This window comes from Myotis brandtii, unplaced genomic scaffold (assembly GCF_000412655.1).
Source record: "Myotis brandtii unplaced genomic scaffold, ASM41265v1 scaffold208, whole genome shotgun sequence".
NCBI classification, from domain to species: Eukaryota; Metazoa; Chordata; class Mammalia; order Chiroptera; family Vespertilionidae; genus Myotis; species Myotis brandtii.
Window position 1 is genome coordinate 1,756,733 of NW_005357764.1, and position 18,492 is coordinate 1,775,224.

The following is an 18,492-nucleotide window of genomic DNA, read 5'->3' on the forward strand; positions in this document are numbered from 1 at the left end:
AGAAACATCAATGATGAAAGGGAATCATTAATTGGCTTCCTCCTGCACGTCCCTTACTGGGGTTTGAACCTGCAACCCGGGCATGTGCCCTTGACCCAGGAATCAAACCCGGGACCCTTTAGTCCGCAGGCTGAAGCTCTCTATTAACTGAGCCAAAGCAGCTGGGGCTCATGGACACTTCTTGCTGCAGCAGGCAGGCACTAGGACCACTTGGATCTGTATGCGTCCCAGCCATCACTGGGGTCTCAGGTCTGCCGTCCTGTTAAACCCAATGGGCCTGAGGAACTGGGAGTAGCGGATGTCTTCAAATCACTGGGAATTCTAAGTCTTCAAAGGCGTGAAGCTGGAGCAGGTGAAGCCAGAGCCAGCTAAGGCTCATCCGAGGTCACTCAGGGAGTCCGAGGCGGCACGGCAGTTGGAATTTAGGCCTCTGCCTTCAAATTAGAGATCCTTTACCCTCGGAATGGGAAATATTACTCCAGAGGCTTAGGGTGTTGTATTCTTCGTTTGTCCAGCCCGCGCGAGTGGCCCACCAAAACTACAAGTTCCAGCATGCCGCGCTTCGAGGACGACCCTGGTTCTGGCCCCGACTAAACCATTCCTCTGCTCTCCATTTGCTCACAATCCTAACGTGCTGTTCCATGATTGGTTGTGGCTCGTAAGAACCCGTAGCCGAGGCTGGGCGACAGGTACGTCGGAGCGGCCAAGGCTGTGGAACTGCACTTGATCAGGATGGGGGCTGCTCAGCAAATAAGGTCGCGGTCCCCTAGCCTGCGAGGCTTTGCATTTAACTCCTGGTGACACTAAGTTGGAAGGTTTCCGGCCGGAAGCTATTCGATGAGACACCCGGAAGGCGGAAGTCCTCGAACGGAAGTGGCGGAGAGGAACGGAGAATGGCGGCGGAAGGTTGGATTTGGCTCTGGGGCTGGGGCCGGCGGTGCCCGGGGAGGCCTGGGCTTCCCGGCCCCGGCCCTGGCCCCATGACACCTCTACTTCTTCTTCTGTTGCTGGGGCCGGTGGCTGCGGATATAACTGACGGCAACAGTGAACACCTCAAGCGGGAGCATTCGCTTATCAAGCCCTACCAAGGTGAGGCCTGAGGCGGGAAATGAGTGCAGGGTGAGGGCGAGGCTGCACGGGGTTGGGAAAGGTGTGGCCCTGTCTTCCGAGCAGGGCAGTTCTGTGGATTTCCTGCCTCTGGCAAGGCCCGTCCTGGTATGGCCTTTTACGCGCCTGTCTGTGCCCATCACTGCCCACAGGTGTCGGTTCCAGCTCCATGCCCCTCTGGGACTTCCAAGGCAGCACAATACTCACGAGCCAGTACGTGCGTCTGACTCCTGATGAGCGCAGCAAAGGGGGCTCCATCTGGAACCACCAGGTGAGTGGTTCCCCGGAGGCCGGGCTGAGCCTTAAGTAAGCCACTACTCCCAGCTCCGCTGCAGCTCAGACCTCAGTTTGGTTTGAAGCTTGCCCCTCCCTCCTCCGCCCCTTCCTCACTTTAGTCACACCCGGCAGTAATAATCTGTAATTGCTGCTGAAGTTACTGTGTTGTCAGGAACTGTGCTTGACGCTTTACACCCTGCTCACTTCATTCCTTTAAAGCCCATGTGAAGTATGTGATGTTATTTCCATTTTACTGACCAAGAGGCTAAGACTCAGTTAAGTGGAGCTTGTCATGTTGTCCGAATTGAACCCTCCTATTTAATTTGAGAATTAAATGCAATAAGGCATGTTAAAGTCAGTGCATAACACACAGCAAAACGCCCAGTAAAGACCCTGTTCCTTCCATCTGTCCCACTGTTTGGGCTGGGTCACAGCTCAGGGTGGAACCTGCTCCTGCCTCAGCCTGTCTGACCCCAGCCCTTCCTGTGCCTAAGGTGTCGGTCATTGTCCTTGTTTTCTCCCTGGTTGACATCCCCATTGAGTTCTGGGCGTCCGCACTGCCTTCATGTGGCCTCCTCTGGCTGTTCCCCAGCTTCTCCTCTCCTTACTGCTAGGAGCATCTGGGTTACTTTCCTCAGCTTTCAGTCTAATCCTTAGAGCCTGGGGTCTCCTGAGAAGGGAGAAACAGGCATTAGTGTACACATTCTGGCCCCGGTGCCTGGCATTGCCAGTAATTTGCTTTGTTAATTTTGTTGTAGCCTCTTGGGTTGCTTCTGCCTCAGGACCTTGGCACTTGTTGTTCCCTCTGTCTGGGACGCAGCCTCGGGCTCGCATGCCTGCTTGCTTCCTTCTCATTTGTGAGGTCTCAGCTGAGTGCCATCCACTCAGTATTTCAATAACTCCCCTGAGTCACGTTCTGTCAAATAATTTTTAAAAATGTTAATGTAGCCTTATGTTTTCTATAGAAATGAGTTCAGTATAACATTAAGGGTTTTTTTGTGTGTTTTTCGTGTGCGTGTGTGTGTGTGTGTGTGTGTGTGTGTGTTTTAAGGTACAAATAGTGCTGGAACTGTTGGAAATTGGGTTCCGTCACAAGTAACTTAATTATGATTGTAGGTAGGTTGGTGGTTGCTGTTGTCAGTGGTGTGGCAATGTCATTGGGCTGACAGGATTCTGCACTTACCTTCATCGAATTTTCAGTCTTCCTTTCCCCACCTTCCCATTCAGCTCCTGCTGTTTGGCGCTACAGATATTCCCAAAGGATTGGAGTGTTTCCTATAGTTTCTGAAAGAAACTGTTTGGAACTCTTAGAATTTTCTGCCCTGTGTTTACCAAGAGCCAACTCTTCCTTTACTGAGCTGGAGAGATGCTTTCCAGACTTTTCTCTTTTGTCCCCATTTACTTACTCCATTTGGGAGGGGCAGCAAATTAGCAAACACTACTAAGTACCAGCTGTCTTCTGAGCAGAGATAAGACACAGTGCCTGTTAGGGTGTTGGGGTGCTCTGGTCCGGATGAAGGAGTGGCCCAGTGGTGACTAGAACTCCAAGTGCCTGGTGGCTGGAGCACAGGACTCGGGGAAGCCTGAGGGACTGGTCAGGGCCATCCGGAGGGGGGTCTTGTGTGGAGGCTGCAGCATGGTCTTGATGCTATTTTTGCTGATGTACTGTCTGAAAGTATATAACCCCCTTCACTTTTAAAAAGTTGACATAGGGCCAGGCTGGTGTGGCTAAATGGTTGAGCACCCACTTATGAACCAAGAGGTCACGGTTCGATTCCTGGTCAGAGCACATGCCCAGATTTCGGTCTGGATCCCCAGTAGGCGGTGTGCAGGAGGCAGCCGATCAGTGATTCTCATCATTCATGTTTCTGTCTCTCTCTCTCCCTCTTCCTTTCTGAAATCAATTAAAAAATATTTTTTAAAAAGTTGACATAGGTTTAAATATTTGCAAAGGATCTACTTTCCATCATATTTTAAATAATGCCATTTTAAGATAAAACCGTTAAGTACTCTTAAATGTATTCAATGGAATGGAAATATTGCAACTTGATATCTATTTTCTTTTTAAAAAAATGCTTTTATTGATCTTTTTTTTTAAATCTCTGGTTGTAAGACTTAAGATTTGTGGCACAATGTCAGAGTCAGTTTTAGTAAGTGCTTAGATATCTCTTTAAATTTTTCTTTATTCTTTTGCTAATCATTCTGAAACTCCAGTTATACTTTCTCACTCTTTCCTCTGCCTCTTACCTAGTGTTTTGTATCTGCCATGCTTTTATTCTCTCTGCTTTATTCTGGATATTTTTATCTGACTGGACTGAAATTTACTAATTCTCTCTTCATCTGTTATAAATCTAGTAAAACCTATTATTCATTACATTGTTAATTTCAGTTACTGTATTTTTTGTTATGGAATTTTAAAACAATATTTTTTAATTGATTTTAGAGGAGGGAGAGGGAGAGAGATAGAAACATCAGTGATGAGAGAGTATCATTGGTCCTGCACGTCCCATACTGGGGATTGAGCCTGCAACCTGGGGATGTGCCCAGGAATTGAACTGTGACTTCCTGATTCATAGGTTGACACTCAAGCTACTGACCTATGCTGGTTGGGCTGTTCTGGAATTTTTTATTGTATGATTTAAAAAAATTTTCGTTATCTACCAAAATTCTCAGTCTTGTCTTGTATCTCCTTGAACATAGGAAACTATTATTTTAAAGGCCAATATCTGGAATTCCTGTCAGCCTCCTACCTTCCTCCTTCCCTTTCTTCCTCCTTCTGGTTTTTTGTTCATATCTTGTCTTTTCATGTGCCTGGTATTTTTTATTGTGTACCAGATATTGTATTTGTAAGATTTTTTTGTTTGAAAAATCTGAGGACTAGATGAGTCTTTTTAGTCTAATTTCAGGGATTGAGAGGACTCAGCTGAGTTATAGTTCCTGGGAGGGCCTTTCTGGTTCACTCTTATTTTTGGCTTACTTTCTACGTGGTCCCAACCCAAAGCAAGGTTAGTTCACCAGAACGTCCACTCCCTCAGCAGGTGTGGACTCAGATTCCTTGTCCGTCTGTCCTTGAGAGTTAGTTCTCATCACCTCTCATTTGCTCCTCTGGAACGTGCAGGTTTTCCCAGAGCCGATGAACTGTCAAGAACAGGGAAGGCTGATTGCACATTACTGTGGTACCTGCTAGCTCTGTGTCCTCAGAGGCGGGGGCTGGGCCCCTCTCCTGGGGTTTTGGTGCCTAGAGCCAGAATACTGAGTCTGATGAACTCATGAATGCACAACAGTTCGCCCATGATGGGACGTAAAGGTCTTTTTTATTTGAGTTTTTATTTTTTCTGATTACATAGGTAATATATTCATTATACAAAATTCAAATTCAAACATAGAAAGTAAGCATTCTCTGTAGTTCCCCTCCCAGAGTCACCTAGTGCTATTTTTGGTTCATATTCCTTCCATTTTTTTCTTTCTCTACACATATACTAATTCCGTTCTTTTTCAAAAATGAGAACATAACATTGGTACTGTTTTGCAGTAGTATCTTTGATACCTTTACATGTAAGTGCCACGGCTCTGCCTCATCCTGTTAAAAGACTGCAAGAGCCAAACTGCCCCAAGAAGACGGGAGGGAACATTCATAGTCCTGCTGGTTGAGTGTGTGTTTCTTTCCATCCTCATCTACAGGGGTAATAATGATCTTTTTAATAGTTGCCAATCTGATGCGTCAACAATATCTTGTTTTCATTTGCCTGTCTGATGGGGCTTGGTTTAATCACTTGCTCGCATAATCATCTGCAGACTTCCCTTAAGTAGATTCTTGTCAAAGTCTGTGTCACACTGTAGTTTTCATGAGTAACTTCCTGCTGTGTACGGCCAGGCTGTTTCCCTTGCTGCAGCAGTGCCCAGCTCTGCACCTGGTATTCCTGGATGCCAGGGAGCATCTACCTTCCCTCAGATCATGGTAGCCCAGAGGCTCCAGGACATGACCCTTCCAGACTCCAGCCCTGTCGCTGCCACCACACTGGGGTCAGACTGGGGCTGTAGAGGTCAGGAGGTATGCTGGCCAAGAGCTTGAGGTTTGGAGTCAGCCAGACGTGGATTTGAGTCCCTCAGTTTGGAAGGTGGATTAGAAGGGAAGATGGTGGGCGTGGGAGGCTGGAAAGGACCTGGTGCAGTTTGTGTTGAAGACCTGAAGGCCATGGGAGGTATAGATGACAGAGCGCAGTTTCTGCATCAGACAGACCTGGATGTGATTCAAGACTGTCCACTTACTGTTGTGGACGAGTTATTTTGTCTCTGAATGTGTTTTCTGTTTTGTAAACTATGTCTCTCAAATAGATCCTTTCACAAGATCCCAGGGCAAGAGCAGTGGGGATGGAGAGAAAACAGGGCTGACGGGTTTGGCTGGTTTTGAGGAAAGTGAATCAAAGTGGAGAAGACTGGTGCTGGGCTAGTAGGGTCTGGACCTTCCTCTCCTCACTTGGAAGGCCCAGTAGCCCCCTTTCTTCCTGCTGAGAAAGCTGGAGGGTCAGTGGTGCTTTTGACAAAGGAGTGCCTAGTCCCAGTGGGGCAGGGTCTGTGCCAGGTCACCTCCAACTGGCAGGAAGGCCCAGAGCACTCAGAGCAACCCTCTCTACTCTCCCTCCAGCCTTGCTTCCTCAAAGACTGGGAGATGCATGTCCACTTCAAAGTCCACGGTGCTGGGAAGAAGAATCTCCATGGGGACGGCATTGCCTTGTGGTACACTCGGGACCGCCTCGTGTCAGGTAGGGCTGCGCTCACGTCTGTGGGAGCATCTGTGCCAAGGATTCTCCACTCTGCACTCTGCTGATAGGGTGCTGCTGCTCTTCTTTGAGGAAGCCTGGGACCTTTGAGAAGAGGAGGGGCTGGGTGCTGCTGTACCCCATGGTGGCCTGGTGTTGTACACCAGCTAAGAATGTTTTTTACCATCTTAAAGGGTTATGTTTTAAAAAGCAAAAGCAAGGAAGACTGACTAAGACTGTATGTGGCCCACAAAGCCCAAAATGTTTCCTCTCTGGACCTGGACAGAAAGTTGCTGACCCCTGGATTAGAGGATAGGGCTTCCTGGTAGCCACTTGCTTTTCACAGGCTGGGTACCGTCTTGTCACTTGATACGGCAGAGCACATCGCCAGGTGCTGTCCCCTCACAGTTCAGGCTTCAAACTTGAGTCCTCTCTGTCACATCCCTGAGACCACCTCCAGGTGTTTTCTTTAGAGATCTCTTTCTTGGGTGAAAGACCAACAGATTGCCATCTCTTGCCCCCACTGGCACTACTGTGTCCTTTAGGCTACCCAGAGTACAACCCCAATTTTCTCCATGACTAGAGCATCTCTTTCTCATTCCAGGGCCTGTGTTTGGAAGCAAAGACAACTTCCACGGTTTAGCCATCTTCCTGGACACGTATCCCAATGATGAGGCCACGGAGGTAGGCCCCTGCTCCCTCCCATAGAGCAGGACAGGAAGGCTGGGCAGTTGGCTGAGGGCTGGGACTTCTCCCTGGTCCCAGCACAAAGGAGCCTCCAGGGATTGGGGTGGTGGGTGCCCCTGCCACTTCCAAAAGCTGGGCTGGTCATAGAGTAACCAGTGTCTTGGTCTCAGCGTGTGTTCCCGTACATCTCGGTGATGGTGAACAATGGCTCCCTGTCCTACGACCATAGTAAGGATGGCCGCTGGACCGAGCTGGCAGGCTGCACGGCTGACTTCCGCAACCGTGATCATGACACCTTTCTGGCTGTACGCTACTCCCGGGGCCGTCTGACGGTGAGCAGGAGGTGGTGGTGGTGGGGTTGTCCTCTGCCTGTGCTGGCTCTGCAGGGGTAGATGGGCAGTCTGAGCCCGGGGCATGCTTTACCTGCTGATTGGCTGCAGGTGATGACTGACTTGGAGGACAAGAACGAGTGGAAGAATTGCATTGACATCACGGGAGTGCGCCTCCCCACCGGCTACTACTTTGGAGCCTCTGCTGGCACTGGTGACCTATCTGGTGAGTGGGCTGCACAGGCCGTTAAGTCTTAGTTTTGACCTTCCCTGGTCTGTTGGGAGCTTGTGACACAGCTGGTCACTTTCCTTCCTGCATTGGTTCCACACTCGCCTGGTTTCTTCCTCCTCTTTGCATTGTCTGTCAGTTTTGGCACACACAAGGCTCAGTCTGTGAGCAGTCCTTGGTGATCTCCCCTCTCTTTAGGATTTGAATCTGGATGCTATAGACCCCAGATTTCCATCTGCAGCACAGTGTTATCAACAATCCTCTCAACATCTCCACCTGGATGCCCAATAGGTGTCTGTCTTTACATGCCCACAACAAGAAGACCACATCTTTTTTAAAAAATATATATTTTTATTTTATTGATTTCAGAGAGGAAGGGAGAGGGAGAAGGAGATAGAAACATCAATGATGAGAGAGAATCATTGATCGGATGCCTCCTGCACGCCCTCTATTGGGGGCTGAGCCCACAACCCGGGCATATGCCCTTGACCGGAATCGAACCCAGGACCCTTCAGTCCGCAGGCTGATGCTCTATCCACTGAGCCAAACCGGCTAGGGCTGAAGACCAAGACATAAATGACACCTCTGTCCTTCTAGTTGCTCGGGCTAAAAACCTTATTGTCATTCTAGACTTTCCTTTCCTCTCACATGCCACCTGTCATCCATCGGCAGGTTTTGCCAGCTTCGTCTTTGCAGTGCAGCAGACCACCTCTCACTCCTCTCACCTGGAGGGTCCACTCAGACAACTGCAGGAGCCCCCAAGTAGTCCTCTCTTTCCATGCCAGCCCCAACAGTCACTCCCAGCTCTGCAGCCAGAGTGATCCCATTAAAGTTCACAGGAGGTGTCACTGCTGCTCCGCTCAGAGCTCTGCAGTGGCTCTGCTCCCTCAGAGTCAAGCCACCATTCGTCCCAGCAGTGGCCTGCCAGGCCTTAGTGCCATCACCTCTGATTCTTTGCTCCCAACTCCCCATTTACATTGTTCCCATTCACATTGCCTCCAGCTCTTCACACTAGTGCCCTCCTGCCTCGGGCCTTTGTGCTTCTGTCTCACTCTCATCTTCAAGCCTTGATCAGATGTCACTTCCTCCGTGGGGCCTTCCCTGATTCCCTTGTTTAAAATTGTACACACACACAATCCCCAGACGCCTGCACTCTCTCTGTAAAGTCACGTATGTAGCTTAGGTAGCTAGTGGTCTCTTTCCCTTTTCACAGTGGAGACCATTGGGAATATGAATGTTGAAGGAATTTCCCCAGGTTTACACCCAGGAGGTGGCAGAGCTCAGATGGGAACTGTAGTCTGACTTCAGAGTCAGTGTGTGTCCCTGGGCCTTCGGGGGCTGCACATACCGGTGCCGCTTGGCTCTGCCCACCTGGTCCTTGCTCTTTAGGCTCTTCCCTTTCCAGGCCTTTCCTTAGATTCCATTAGGTTAGCAAAGCTGACAGCTGGGACCCTTATATTGGCTCTGAGCCTCAACCTCCTAATCTCAGAAATGGGGCGATCAGTTACTGTTGAGCAGAGGTTTTTCCAGTCTGGACTGGGCCATTCCCAAGTCTCCTCAGGTGCTGACCATGTATCAGGGCCGAGCCCTCAGCCAGGCAGGAGCAGGGTTCTCCCTGGGGAATGTGGCCACTTTACGTGGCAGCGAGACGCATGGACCATGGCCTCAGGCCTCTTACAAGCTAACACTTGGCCCTGCAGACAATCACGACATCATCTCCATGAAGCTGTTCCAGCTGATGGTAGAGCACACCCCCGAGGAGGAGAACATTGACTGGACCAAAATTGAGCCCAGCGTCAATTTCCTCAAGTCGCCTAAAGGTATGTTTGCGGTCCCTCCCAGTCTGGGCCTGTGCAGGACTGGGGCTGGGCCAGGGCCAGCGTTGGTGCCTGTCTATGGTCCCTCTGCCTTTGCCGGGTCTGGCTGTGGTGTGGCCTGGGCTCTTGGATTAGCAAGCCATGCTAATGAGCAGTGTGTGGGCACCTGGAGTCTGCTGGGATAATGGCAGGTAAAGCCCCCAGGGGGCCACTTTGCTGGTGTAGGTGATGGGCAGGGCACTGATCGTGCATGTTCATGACCTCAGTGAATGGCCTGGAAAGCAGGTCCTGCCACTAGGCAAGGGAACTGGTCCTTCAGTTTTCCTCAGGGACAAGTGGATAAAGGCAGGATCTGAACTTGAGTTTTGGCAAAACCCCAAAGCCCGGGCTCTGCTGTGGCACTAATTAGCCATGACTTTGTCCTCGCAGAGTGAGGGTTTTGGTTGGAGAATTGAGGCCCCTGTGTGTGAAGAAATCCACCCCAAGCATCCTGAAGTCATGCCTGTGGGCCCAGTGGGAGATGGTGCGCAGGCTGTGCCAGGGCCGGGGCACTGACAGGCCTCTCAGCCCAGCCCAAGTCATCATGCAGTGTGAGCTGGAGTCACGGCATTTTATGTGATATCTCACTTCATTTATTTTTTTTAAATATATGTTTTATTGATTTCAGAGAGGAAGGGATAGGGAGAGAGAGATAGAAACATCAATGATGAGAGAATCATTGATTGGCAGCCTCCTGCACGCCCCCTACTCGGGGGGATCGAGCCCGCAACCCAGGCATGTGCCCTTGGCCTGAATCGAACCTAGGACCCTTTAGTCTGCAGGCTGACCCTCTATCCACTGAGCATAACCAGCTAGGGCAGACATCTTGCTGCTTTTTTTTTTTTTTAATACATTTTTATTGATTTCAGAGTGGAAGGGAGAGGAGAGAGAGATGGAAACATCAATGAAGAGAGAGTCATTGACTGGCTGCCTCCTGCATGTCCCCTACTGGGGATCGAGCCCACAACCCAGGCATGTGCCCTTGACCAGAATCGAACCCGGGACCTTTCAGTCCACAGGCCGACGCTCTATACACTGAGCCAAACCGAGCAGGGCAACATCTCACTTTTTTACGATTCAGGTTACTTTTAAATATTTTGAGAGTCACACAAACCTTGCCATAGGCCACTGTCTTGCCACTTTGGTCAAAGGGTTTCTGGCTGCCAAGGGCTCAGAGAACTCATCTGCTCTGAACCACCCAGCAACCTCATGTGGTTTGCCAGGTGGGGATTAACTTTTCAGACACGTTCATCCATTTGTTCCTTCAGTGGACGATTCCAAAGCTTCCACTCAGTGCCTAGCTGTGTCCTGGTGCTGCCTCAGGGCTCAGTCTAGTGACTAAAGCGAAGAAGGGGGCAGAAAGGGCTTGGAAGCCCCGGGAGCCCTGAGGCTGAGCCGCCTCCTGGAAGTGCCTCTGCTTGGGAGTTCCTGGTTCAGTCAAAAGCCATTATTGTCACTGTGCAGGGGTGGAAAGGGGCTGGTGGCGGGACAGCAGGCTTACTGGGTCAGGTCTTTTGGGAAGGGAGGGTGTTGGTGGGCTCATGGTTGGTATTCCAGGCCTGTCTGGGAGGAGAGCTGTATCCCTGGGTTGGAATTACAGACCTGGCACTCATCATTGACAGGGTTAGCGGGCAGGGGAGTGATGTGGCCAGAGCAGAAGGGCAGGGTGGAGGCCTGGGACCCCCTAGGAGCCACCAAATGCATCCAGGTGTGAGTCAGGGCAGTGTTTGGCCAGGGTTGTTTCTGCAAATGGGGACCTCAGACCACTGCACTGGGGTGGGGGTGGGCTTGTGAAAGCAGATTCTAGGTCTCCCCGGGCAGACTGGGCTCCTGGGAAGCCCAGGAATCCAATGTCCATCAGCTGAAAGGCACCCCAGGCCTTGATCTCCGGGATCCTCAGGGTTGCCCCTCACTGTACAGCTGTGTGCAGCCGCAGCTTCCACCTGGGGACGGGGATGGGACCCCACCAGGGCCACCGCCCTGCTCTGTCCTGTTGTCAGCTGCTTTAACACTCATGTCAGCTCCCCCTTTCTCTTCCCTCAGACAACGTGGATGACCCGACGGGGAACTTCCGCAGCGGGCCCCTGACGGGGTGGCGGGTGTTCCTGTTGCTGCTGTGTGCGCTCCTGGGCATCATCGTGTGTGCCGTAGTGGGGGCCGTGGTGTTTCAGAAGCGGCAGGAGCGCAACAAGCGTTTCTACTGAGTGGCCAGCGCTCGGCTGGGGAGGGCCTGGTGTTGGCCCCCTGCACTAATGTGAACTTTTTTTTTTTACTGGGATTGTAAAAGAAAAACGAGATGACCTTATTTCTTAACAGTTTAAAAGAAATAATTAAAGTATTTTCATACATATTGCTTCTTGCCCAGCAGGGACAGGCTGTAGGGCTGGGGAGTAAGGGTTTGGTGTTCCCACAGCCATGGACAGAGGCCCTTGCCCATTGCCAGCATCTCAGGAGCAGGGGGCCTGTGGCTGGAGCTGAGCTGGGGCCCCAGTAGGTGGCCTTGAACATTGGAGACCCTCCCCGACCACACGGGTGGTGCCTGAGGACACGAGCAGTGATTCTGTGCTGCGCTGCATGTGTGGCGGAAGAGGAGGCGATTGTGGAACCTGGGCCCTCACGTTCACCTCTGAGCCTCCCAAGGCAGACCCTCGAGTAAGGCTCAGGGGAGCAGTTTGGTGGGGCCCAGCGTGAGACCGACGTGTGCTAAATAAAGTGAAATAACCACCCTGTGTGACTGCCCTGAAGGGCTTTTTGTTTTCTTCAAACACCTTCCAGATAGCCAGGCTTACCAGCTCTCAGCCTCATCCCTGCGGGCAGGTGCTGTGCTCTCTGTTCCAGGGAGACACAGCCTTGGGTCAAGCAAAGCTGGCCCAGTGTCACACAGCATGGAGTCATTGGGACAGGTGCTCTGTGTTCCTGTGCCACCTCTCATTTGCTCTGGCCTCTCGGTGAAAGGGTCTGGTGGGAGAATTTGAGGTGCCATGCAGAAGCTGTGACCTCAGTCTAGGGAAACTCCAGGGGGCTCCAGGATGATCTAGAAGAGATTGGGTGCAGGGGGACAGGCTGGGGTCGGTAGTGGTATTCCCTTTGGGGTGTCTGGAAGGGACAGAGATGGCACAGGGAGTGGAAGAAAGCCAGCAGCTGACAAGAAGCGCTGCCATTTGGCAGCTTTCATGGTTCTCTCCACCCAGGCTATGGCCTGCTGCTGCTGTGCAGTCCCCCGCTCCTGACCATCCCGCCCCCCACCCCTCCCTGGAGCAGTGTGTCCTCGTCTAGTCCAGAGCCATCTTCAGTGTCTTCGCACTCAGTTCAATAACATTTGAGTCTCCATTTTAAAAGCAAAAGTAACCCTAAAACTGCTGCAACCAGGCTTTTTGTAATTAATACTGTCAATTAGATTCTCATTGTCAAAAATAGATAATATAGGAGTAGATGAAGAGTAAGAACTTATTCAACATAGTACTGGAAGTCCTAGCCACAGTGATCAGACAAGAAGAAAAAAGGCATCCAAACTGGAAAGGAGGATATAAAACTCATTGGTAGATGACATGATATTGTACATAGAAAACACTAAAGACTCCACCAAAAAACTACTAGGTTTAATAGGTGAATTTGGCAATGTAGCAGAATGCAAAATTAACACCCAGAAATCAATGGCATTTTTATACACCAATAATGTATTTTCAGAAAATACACTAAAGAAACAATCCCATTTGCCATTGCAAAAAAAAAATTAAGACACTTAGGAATACACTTAACCAAGAGGTTAAAGACTTGTACTCAGAAAACTACAGAATGTTGGAAAAAAGAGAAGAAGATATAAACAAGTGGAAGAATATACCGTGTTCATGGATTGGTAGAATCAACATCATTAAAATGTTCATACTACCCACAGCAATCTATAGATTCAATGCAACCCCTATTAAAATATCAACAGTATATTTCACAGATACAGAACAAATAGTCCAAAAATTTATATGAAACCAAAAAAGAACCTGAATAACTGCAGCAATCTTGAGAAAGAAAAACAAAGTTGGAGGGATCACAGTACCAAATATCAAGCTATACTACAAAGCCACTCTAATCAAAATAGCCTGGTACTGGCACAAGAACAGGCATATAAATGGAATAGAACAGAAAACCCAGAAATCTACCTAAGCCATTATACTCAATATTTGACAAAGGAGGCAAGAGCGTACAATGAAGTCAAGACAGTTTCTTCAATAAATGGTGTTGGGATAATTGGACAGGTACATGCAAAAAAATGAAACGACCACAAACACCATACACATAGCAATATGTTTACAGATACATCTAGGGCAAGGAAACAGAAAATTAACAAATGCGACTTCATCAAAATACAAATCTGCATAGCAAAAGAAACCAACAAAATGAGAAAGGAGTCCACTGTATGGGAGAACATATTTGGCAATGATAACATCTGATAAAGGGTAATATCCAAAAATATATATGTAATTCCTACAACTTAAAAGGAAGACAATCCAATTAAGCAATGGGCAAAGGACCTAAATAGACACTTCTCCAAAGTGGACATACAGATGGCCAAGAGACATGAAAAAATGCTCAGTCACTGATCATCAGAGAGATGCAAATTAAAACGACAATGAGGTATCACTTCACACCTGTCAGAATGGCTACCATCAATAAATCAACAAATGACAAGTGCTGGTGAGGATGTGGAGAAAAAGGAACCTTAGTACACTGCTGGTGGGAGTGCAGACTGGTGCAGCCATTAGGGAAAACAGTATGGATTTTCCTCAAAAAAATTAGATATGGAACTGCCATTTGACCCAGTGATCCCACTTCTAGGAATATATCCTAAGGAAACCGGAAACACCAATCAGAATGAATGTATGCACCCCTATGTTCATAGCAGCACAATTTATAATAGCTAAGATCTGGAAACAGCCCAAGTGCCCATCAATAAACAAGTAGATAAAATAGCTGTAGCACATTTACACTATGGAGGGACCTGGAGAGTATCATGCTAAGTGAAATAAGTCAGTCAGAAAAAGGCAAGTATCACATGATCTCATATGTGGAATCTATAACAAAATAAACTGATGAACTAAGTGGATCCAGAGACATGGAAGCATGGAACAGTGTGTGGAATCTGAGAGGGAAGGCGGGGGAGGATGGGTGAGTGGGAGGTAATCAACCAAAGACCTTGTATGCATATATACATAAGCCATGGACACAGATAATAGGGTGGTGAAGTCCTGGGGTGCAGGGCGGGGGTGGGCTGGGGGGAGTCAATGGGGGGAAAAAGGGAACATATGTAATACTTTCAACAATAAATATAAAAAAACAAAAACTAGAAAGCAGCCCAGCCTGTGTGGCTCAGTGGTTGAGCATGACCTATGAACTAGGAGGTCATGGTTTGATGCCCGGTCAGGGCACATGCCCAGGTTCTGGGCTCGATCCCCAGTTGTGGATATGCAGTAGGAGCCATTCGATTATTCTCTCTCAGCATTGATGTTTCTGTCTCTCTTCCCCTCTCCCTTCCTCTCTGAAATCAATAAAAAAATATTTTTAAAAAGTAAAAAATAAATAAAGTAACCACTTAAAAGAGGTGCAGATAAGAAGCCAGTTGTGGATATAGAATGGAATGCTAATAAAAACTCAATCCAAAAGAAATCAGAAAAGAAGGAAAAAAAGGAAAAGGACAGATAGAACAAATGCAAAATAAAAATCAAGCTGATAGACCTTAAACTCAACTACATCAAAATAATTTTATTAAACACAATCCAAAGGCAGAGGTTATCAGATCATGGGGGAGAAAAAAACAGCAATGTGCTGTTTGCAAGAAAAAAACATGTTGTATATTAAGACACTAATAGGTTAAAAGCAAAAAGATGGGAAAAACATACCACAAGAACACTAATCAAAAGAATGTATTAAGCCCTAGCTGGTTTGGCTCAGTGGATAGAGCGTCAGCCTGTGGACCAAAGGGTTCCAGGTTTGATTCCGGTCAAGGGCATGTACCTTGGTCAGGGCTCCTGCAGGAGGCAACCAATCGATGTGTTTCTCTCACATCGATATTTCTCTCTCTCTTTCCCTCTCTCTTCCACTCTCCCTAAAAATCAATGGAAAAATAGCCTCAGGTGAGAATTAAAAAAAGAAAAAAGAAAAAGAAAAACAAACAAACAAAACTACAATACATGGAAGTTTGTGGGATGCAGTTAAAGCGATGTGCAGAAAGAAGGAATAAAATGGATTATCTACCTTTCCATCTTAAGAAGTTAGGAACGAAGGAGCAAATAAAATCCAAAACTGGTTCTTTGAAAAGATTAATAAAGTTGATAAACTCTTAATAAGATTTAGCAAGAAGACAGAGAGAAGGAGAGAAACTACCGACATCAGGAATCAATAAGTGGACATATTACAGCTCTTACAGAGGCCTCTTCCTGGTGCCCCCCACCTCCATCCCCAAGGTAATTGGGACTGTCAGCCACTTCTGAGACTTGGACCAGCCAGGCCTCATGGTCTAGTCGCCTGCAGTTTCAAGTGAGGGACTTCCTGGCCCCTTGACCACGTTAATCATTGTGCTGCGCTGCCCAGATAGCCTGGGATGGCATTCCCGCAGTGGCTTCCGAGTTGGGGGTCTGCTGAATGCTACACCAACAGCCTTCTGTGGGCATGGAGACTCAGGCCCAGCCAGGCCCCCCTCTCCTTTCTCAGCACTGGTTTCCTCTGTCACTTCGGTCCGAGTCAGGTGGAAGAGGCTGACCCTGAGGGACAGAGGAACACTGCTGTTTTCCAGAAGATGTCTTGTGGAGGGAAGCCTGGACACTTCCTGGAGGAAGTGACATTTAAGCTAAGCTGGCGGAAGCAGGTAGATGGGCAAGGGCATGGTATGTTAGCTGACATAGCAGGAGGGGCGCAGCTTAGCTTAACTTCCCTGAACTTTGTCCTGAGAGCCAGGGAGTCAGTGGGGCTTTCGCCAAGGGCATGACCTGGCCAGCTCCATGACTAAGGAATGCTACTCTCTGGGAAGGGAGGGGGATTGAGTGAAGTGGGAGAAACTGGGGCAGGGAGCCCAGGGAAGGGGCTGGGTAGGGGTCCAGGGTTTGAGCCAGGCTCCAGATCCAATATTGCCCATTTCTGCCCTCCCCTTCCACCACTATTCTCACCCGCAGGGAAATGGTGAAAGGCTGTTGGGGGGACAGCAGGACCCCATCTCCTTGGAGAGGATGGTGAGCCTGGAGCGGAGGCTCCTGTAAGCTGCCCTCTTCAGGGGGTCCTGACTAGGGCAAAGCAGCAGGGTGTGGGTCCCCTTCCCTCAGGGCACAGATGTAGGCTTTGTTCCTTAGCGCCCAGAGGACACTAGTTCCAACAGAACCTGTACTGAGTGCAGGCAGCATAGCCACAGTTACTGTGGACAGGCAAGGGAGCTGGCAGGGCGGCCACAGGGCTGCACTATCCAGGCTGGACCCTGTCGGACCTGTGGGTCTGGGACAGAGATTCTAAGTCAGTGCTAAGGGGGGAGGAGAACCAGAGGTCCTTTGCTCAGTCCTGTACCCAGAAGGTACCAGCACTAGCATTTTCTCAGAGGGCCTAGAAGGGCATCTAAGGGCTTGGGGCAGGGGCTCCATCTTCCCCACCTGTCCTGCTCCCTGGGAGGTATGACTTCCTGTCCCCCTGGGTTGTGGCCCTGAGCTATATTCATGGGAGGCCTGAGGCCAGGCTGTACTTAGCCTCCATATTGATCCCTAGTTTGAACCCTACCCATGGCTCCTAGGAGGAAGCCCAGACTCCTCAGGGTGGTCACTCCAGCCCATGCAGCCCGTCTCCCTTCCACACCTCCCGTGGGAGCATCTCCAGCTGTGGAAGTGAGCCTCACTCCCTTCTCTGCCAGGGACTCACTCCTTCAGAATCCCTCCCTTCATCCCACCCCCGCACCAGGCCATCTGTGTCCCCGATGTTTGACCAGTGGGTTTGTGCCTGCGCTATGTGGGTGCAGACTTCAGTGAAATAAAATTGGAAATTCACTTACAAGCCTTGTGACTCCTTTTTTCAGACATAACTAAGTGCGGTGGGGACCTGGGGAACATCAGCCTGTTCTGAGCCCTGCCCACCTTCCCAGCATTGGCCGTGCTGCACCTGTTCCTTGCTCTCTCTATGCTAGCTAGCCACAGTGGCTGCCTTTCAGTCAGCCTCCTTTCAGCCTCAGGGCCTTTGCACCTGCTGTTCCTCTGTCTGGAATTCTTCTGCATCCTTCCTATACATAGATAACACCTATTCCTCCATTTCCCTTGAAAAACCTCCTCTGACCTCCCTGTTTAGGTCAAATGCTCCTGAAGATATGCCCTCTCATGTGTCTTTTCCCGTGAGGACCTGTCAAAACTGTAACTCTACTATGTCCATCTCTCTCCCCCTCGCCTGTGAGCTCTGCAAAGGCAGGAACCCTGTCTGGTTTGGCCAATGATTCTATTCTCTGGCCCCAGCACAGTTCCTAGGGTCCAGTAAGTGCTCAGCAAATTTTTGGTGAGTGAAGGGATGGGCGAATGGCTCAGTTCCTGGCTGAGCCTGTCAAGTGATTTCTCTGGGAGTGACTCAGAGAAACTCCAAGGAACTGAGGACTCACTTCCATGTGCGATGTGTTTACCCAGCACTATGTCTTTATTAAGAATCTGATTCCTCTTTGTCCCAACCCCCCTTCTCTATTGCCGGTTCACAGACTCAGCCCCCACCTGGCAGAAATGCCACACCCCCAAACACCTGCTTTCATCTTCCTGCCTCCACCCACAGAGCGTCACTGTGCCCGCAGGTGCGGCCACACCTGCTGGTCAGTCACCAGGGGCTCCGGAGGAAGAAGCCGCCACCTGGTGGCCCTGCGGTAGAAATAAGCAGCTCCTACCTCCTGGGCACGGCAGAGGCGTGGGCTCTGTGCCTTCAACCGCGCGGGTGCCGGGCTTCCCGAGCCGACAGGAGGGAGGTCACTCGCCGAGTCATAGAGCCGAGAAGAGCGGTGCCCGGAGAGGCACCCAGCGCCGCTGGCTCCCGGACTCAGGGCTCTAGCAGGCTGTTCGCCTGGAAGCGGGCACCCTACTGACGTTTGTAGCGGCTAAGCTCCCCTGTAGGTGAGCAGGACACGCTGGGAGACTACCTCCATTCGTCACAACAGGAATCTGAAGCCCAGCGGGGCCCCAGGAGGCAGAAGGCCGGCAGGCCCAGGCGCAGACCCCGGAGCGCAGAGCAGGATCCCGGCTCCCTTCATGGCGCCT

The 18,492-nt window shown here is 49.8% G+C and overlaps 1 protein-coding gene across 1 annotated transcript; it reads left to right on the forward strand.

The window, feature by feature from the left end:
• The first annotated feature begins 660 nt into the window (after positions 1-660).
• On the forward strand, positions 661-11,973 carry LMAN2 (lectin, mannose-binding 2). The gene is made up of 8 exons (XM_005865493.2): positions 661-1,089; positions 1,260-1,378; positions 6,029-6,146; positions 6,748-6,827; positions 7,001-7,162; positions 7,271-7,385; positions 9,089-9,208; positions 11,288-11,973. Exons 1-8 carry the CDS (start codon positions 894-896, stop codon positions 11,446-11,448), a joined length of 1,071 nt encoding a protein of 356 aa, XP_005865555.1. The 5' UTR covers positions 661-893; the 3' UTR covers positions 11,449-11,973.
• Positions 11,974-18,492: the final 6,519 nt, after the last annotated feature.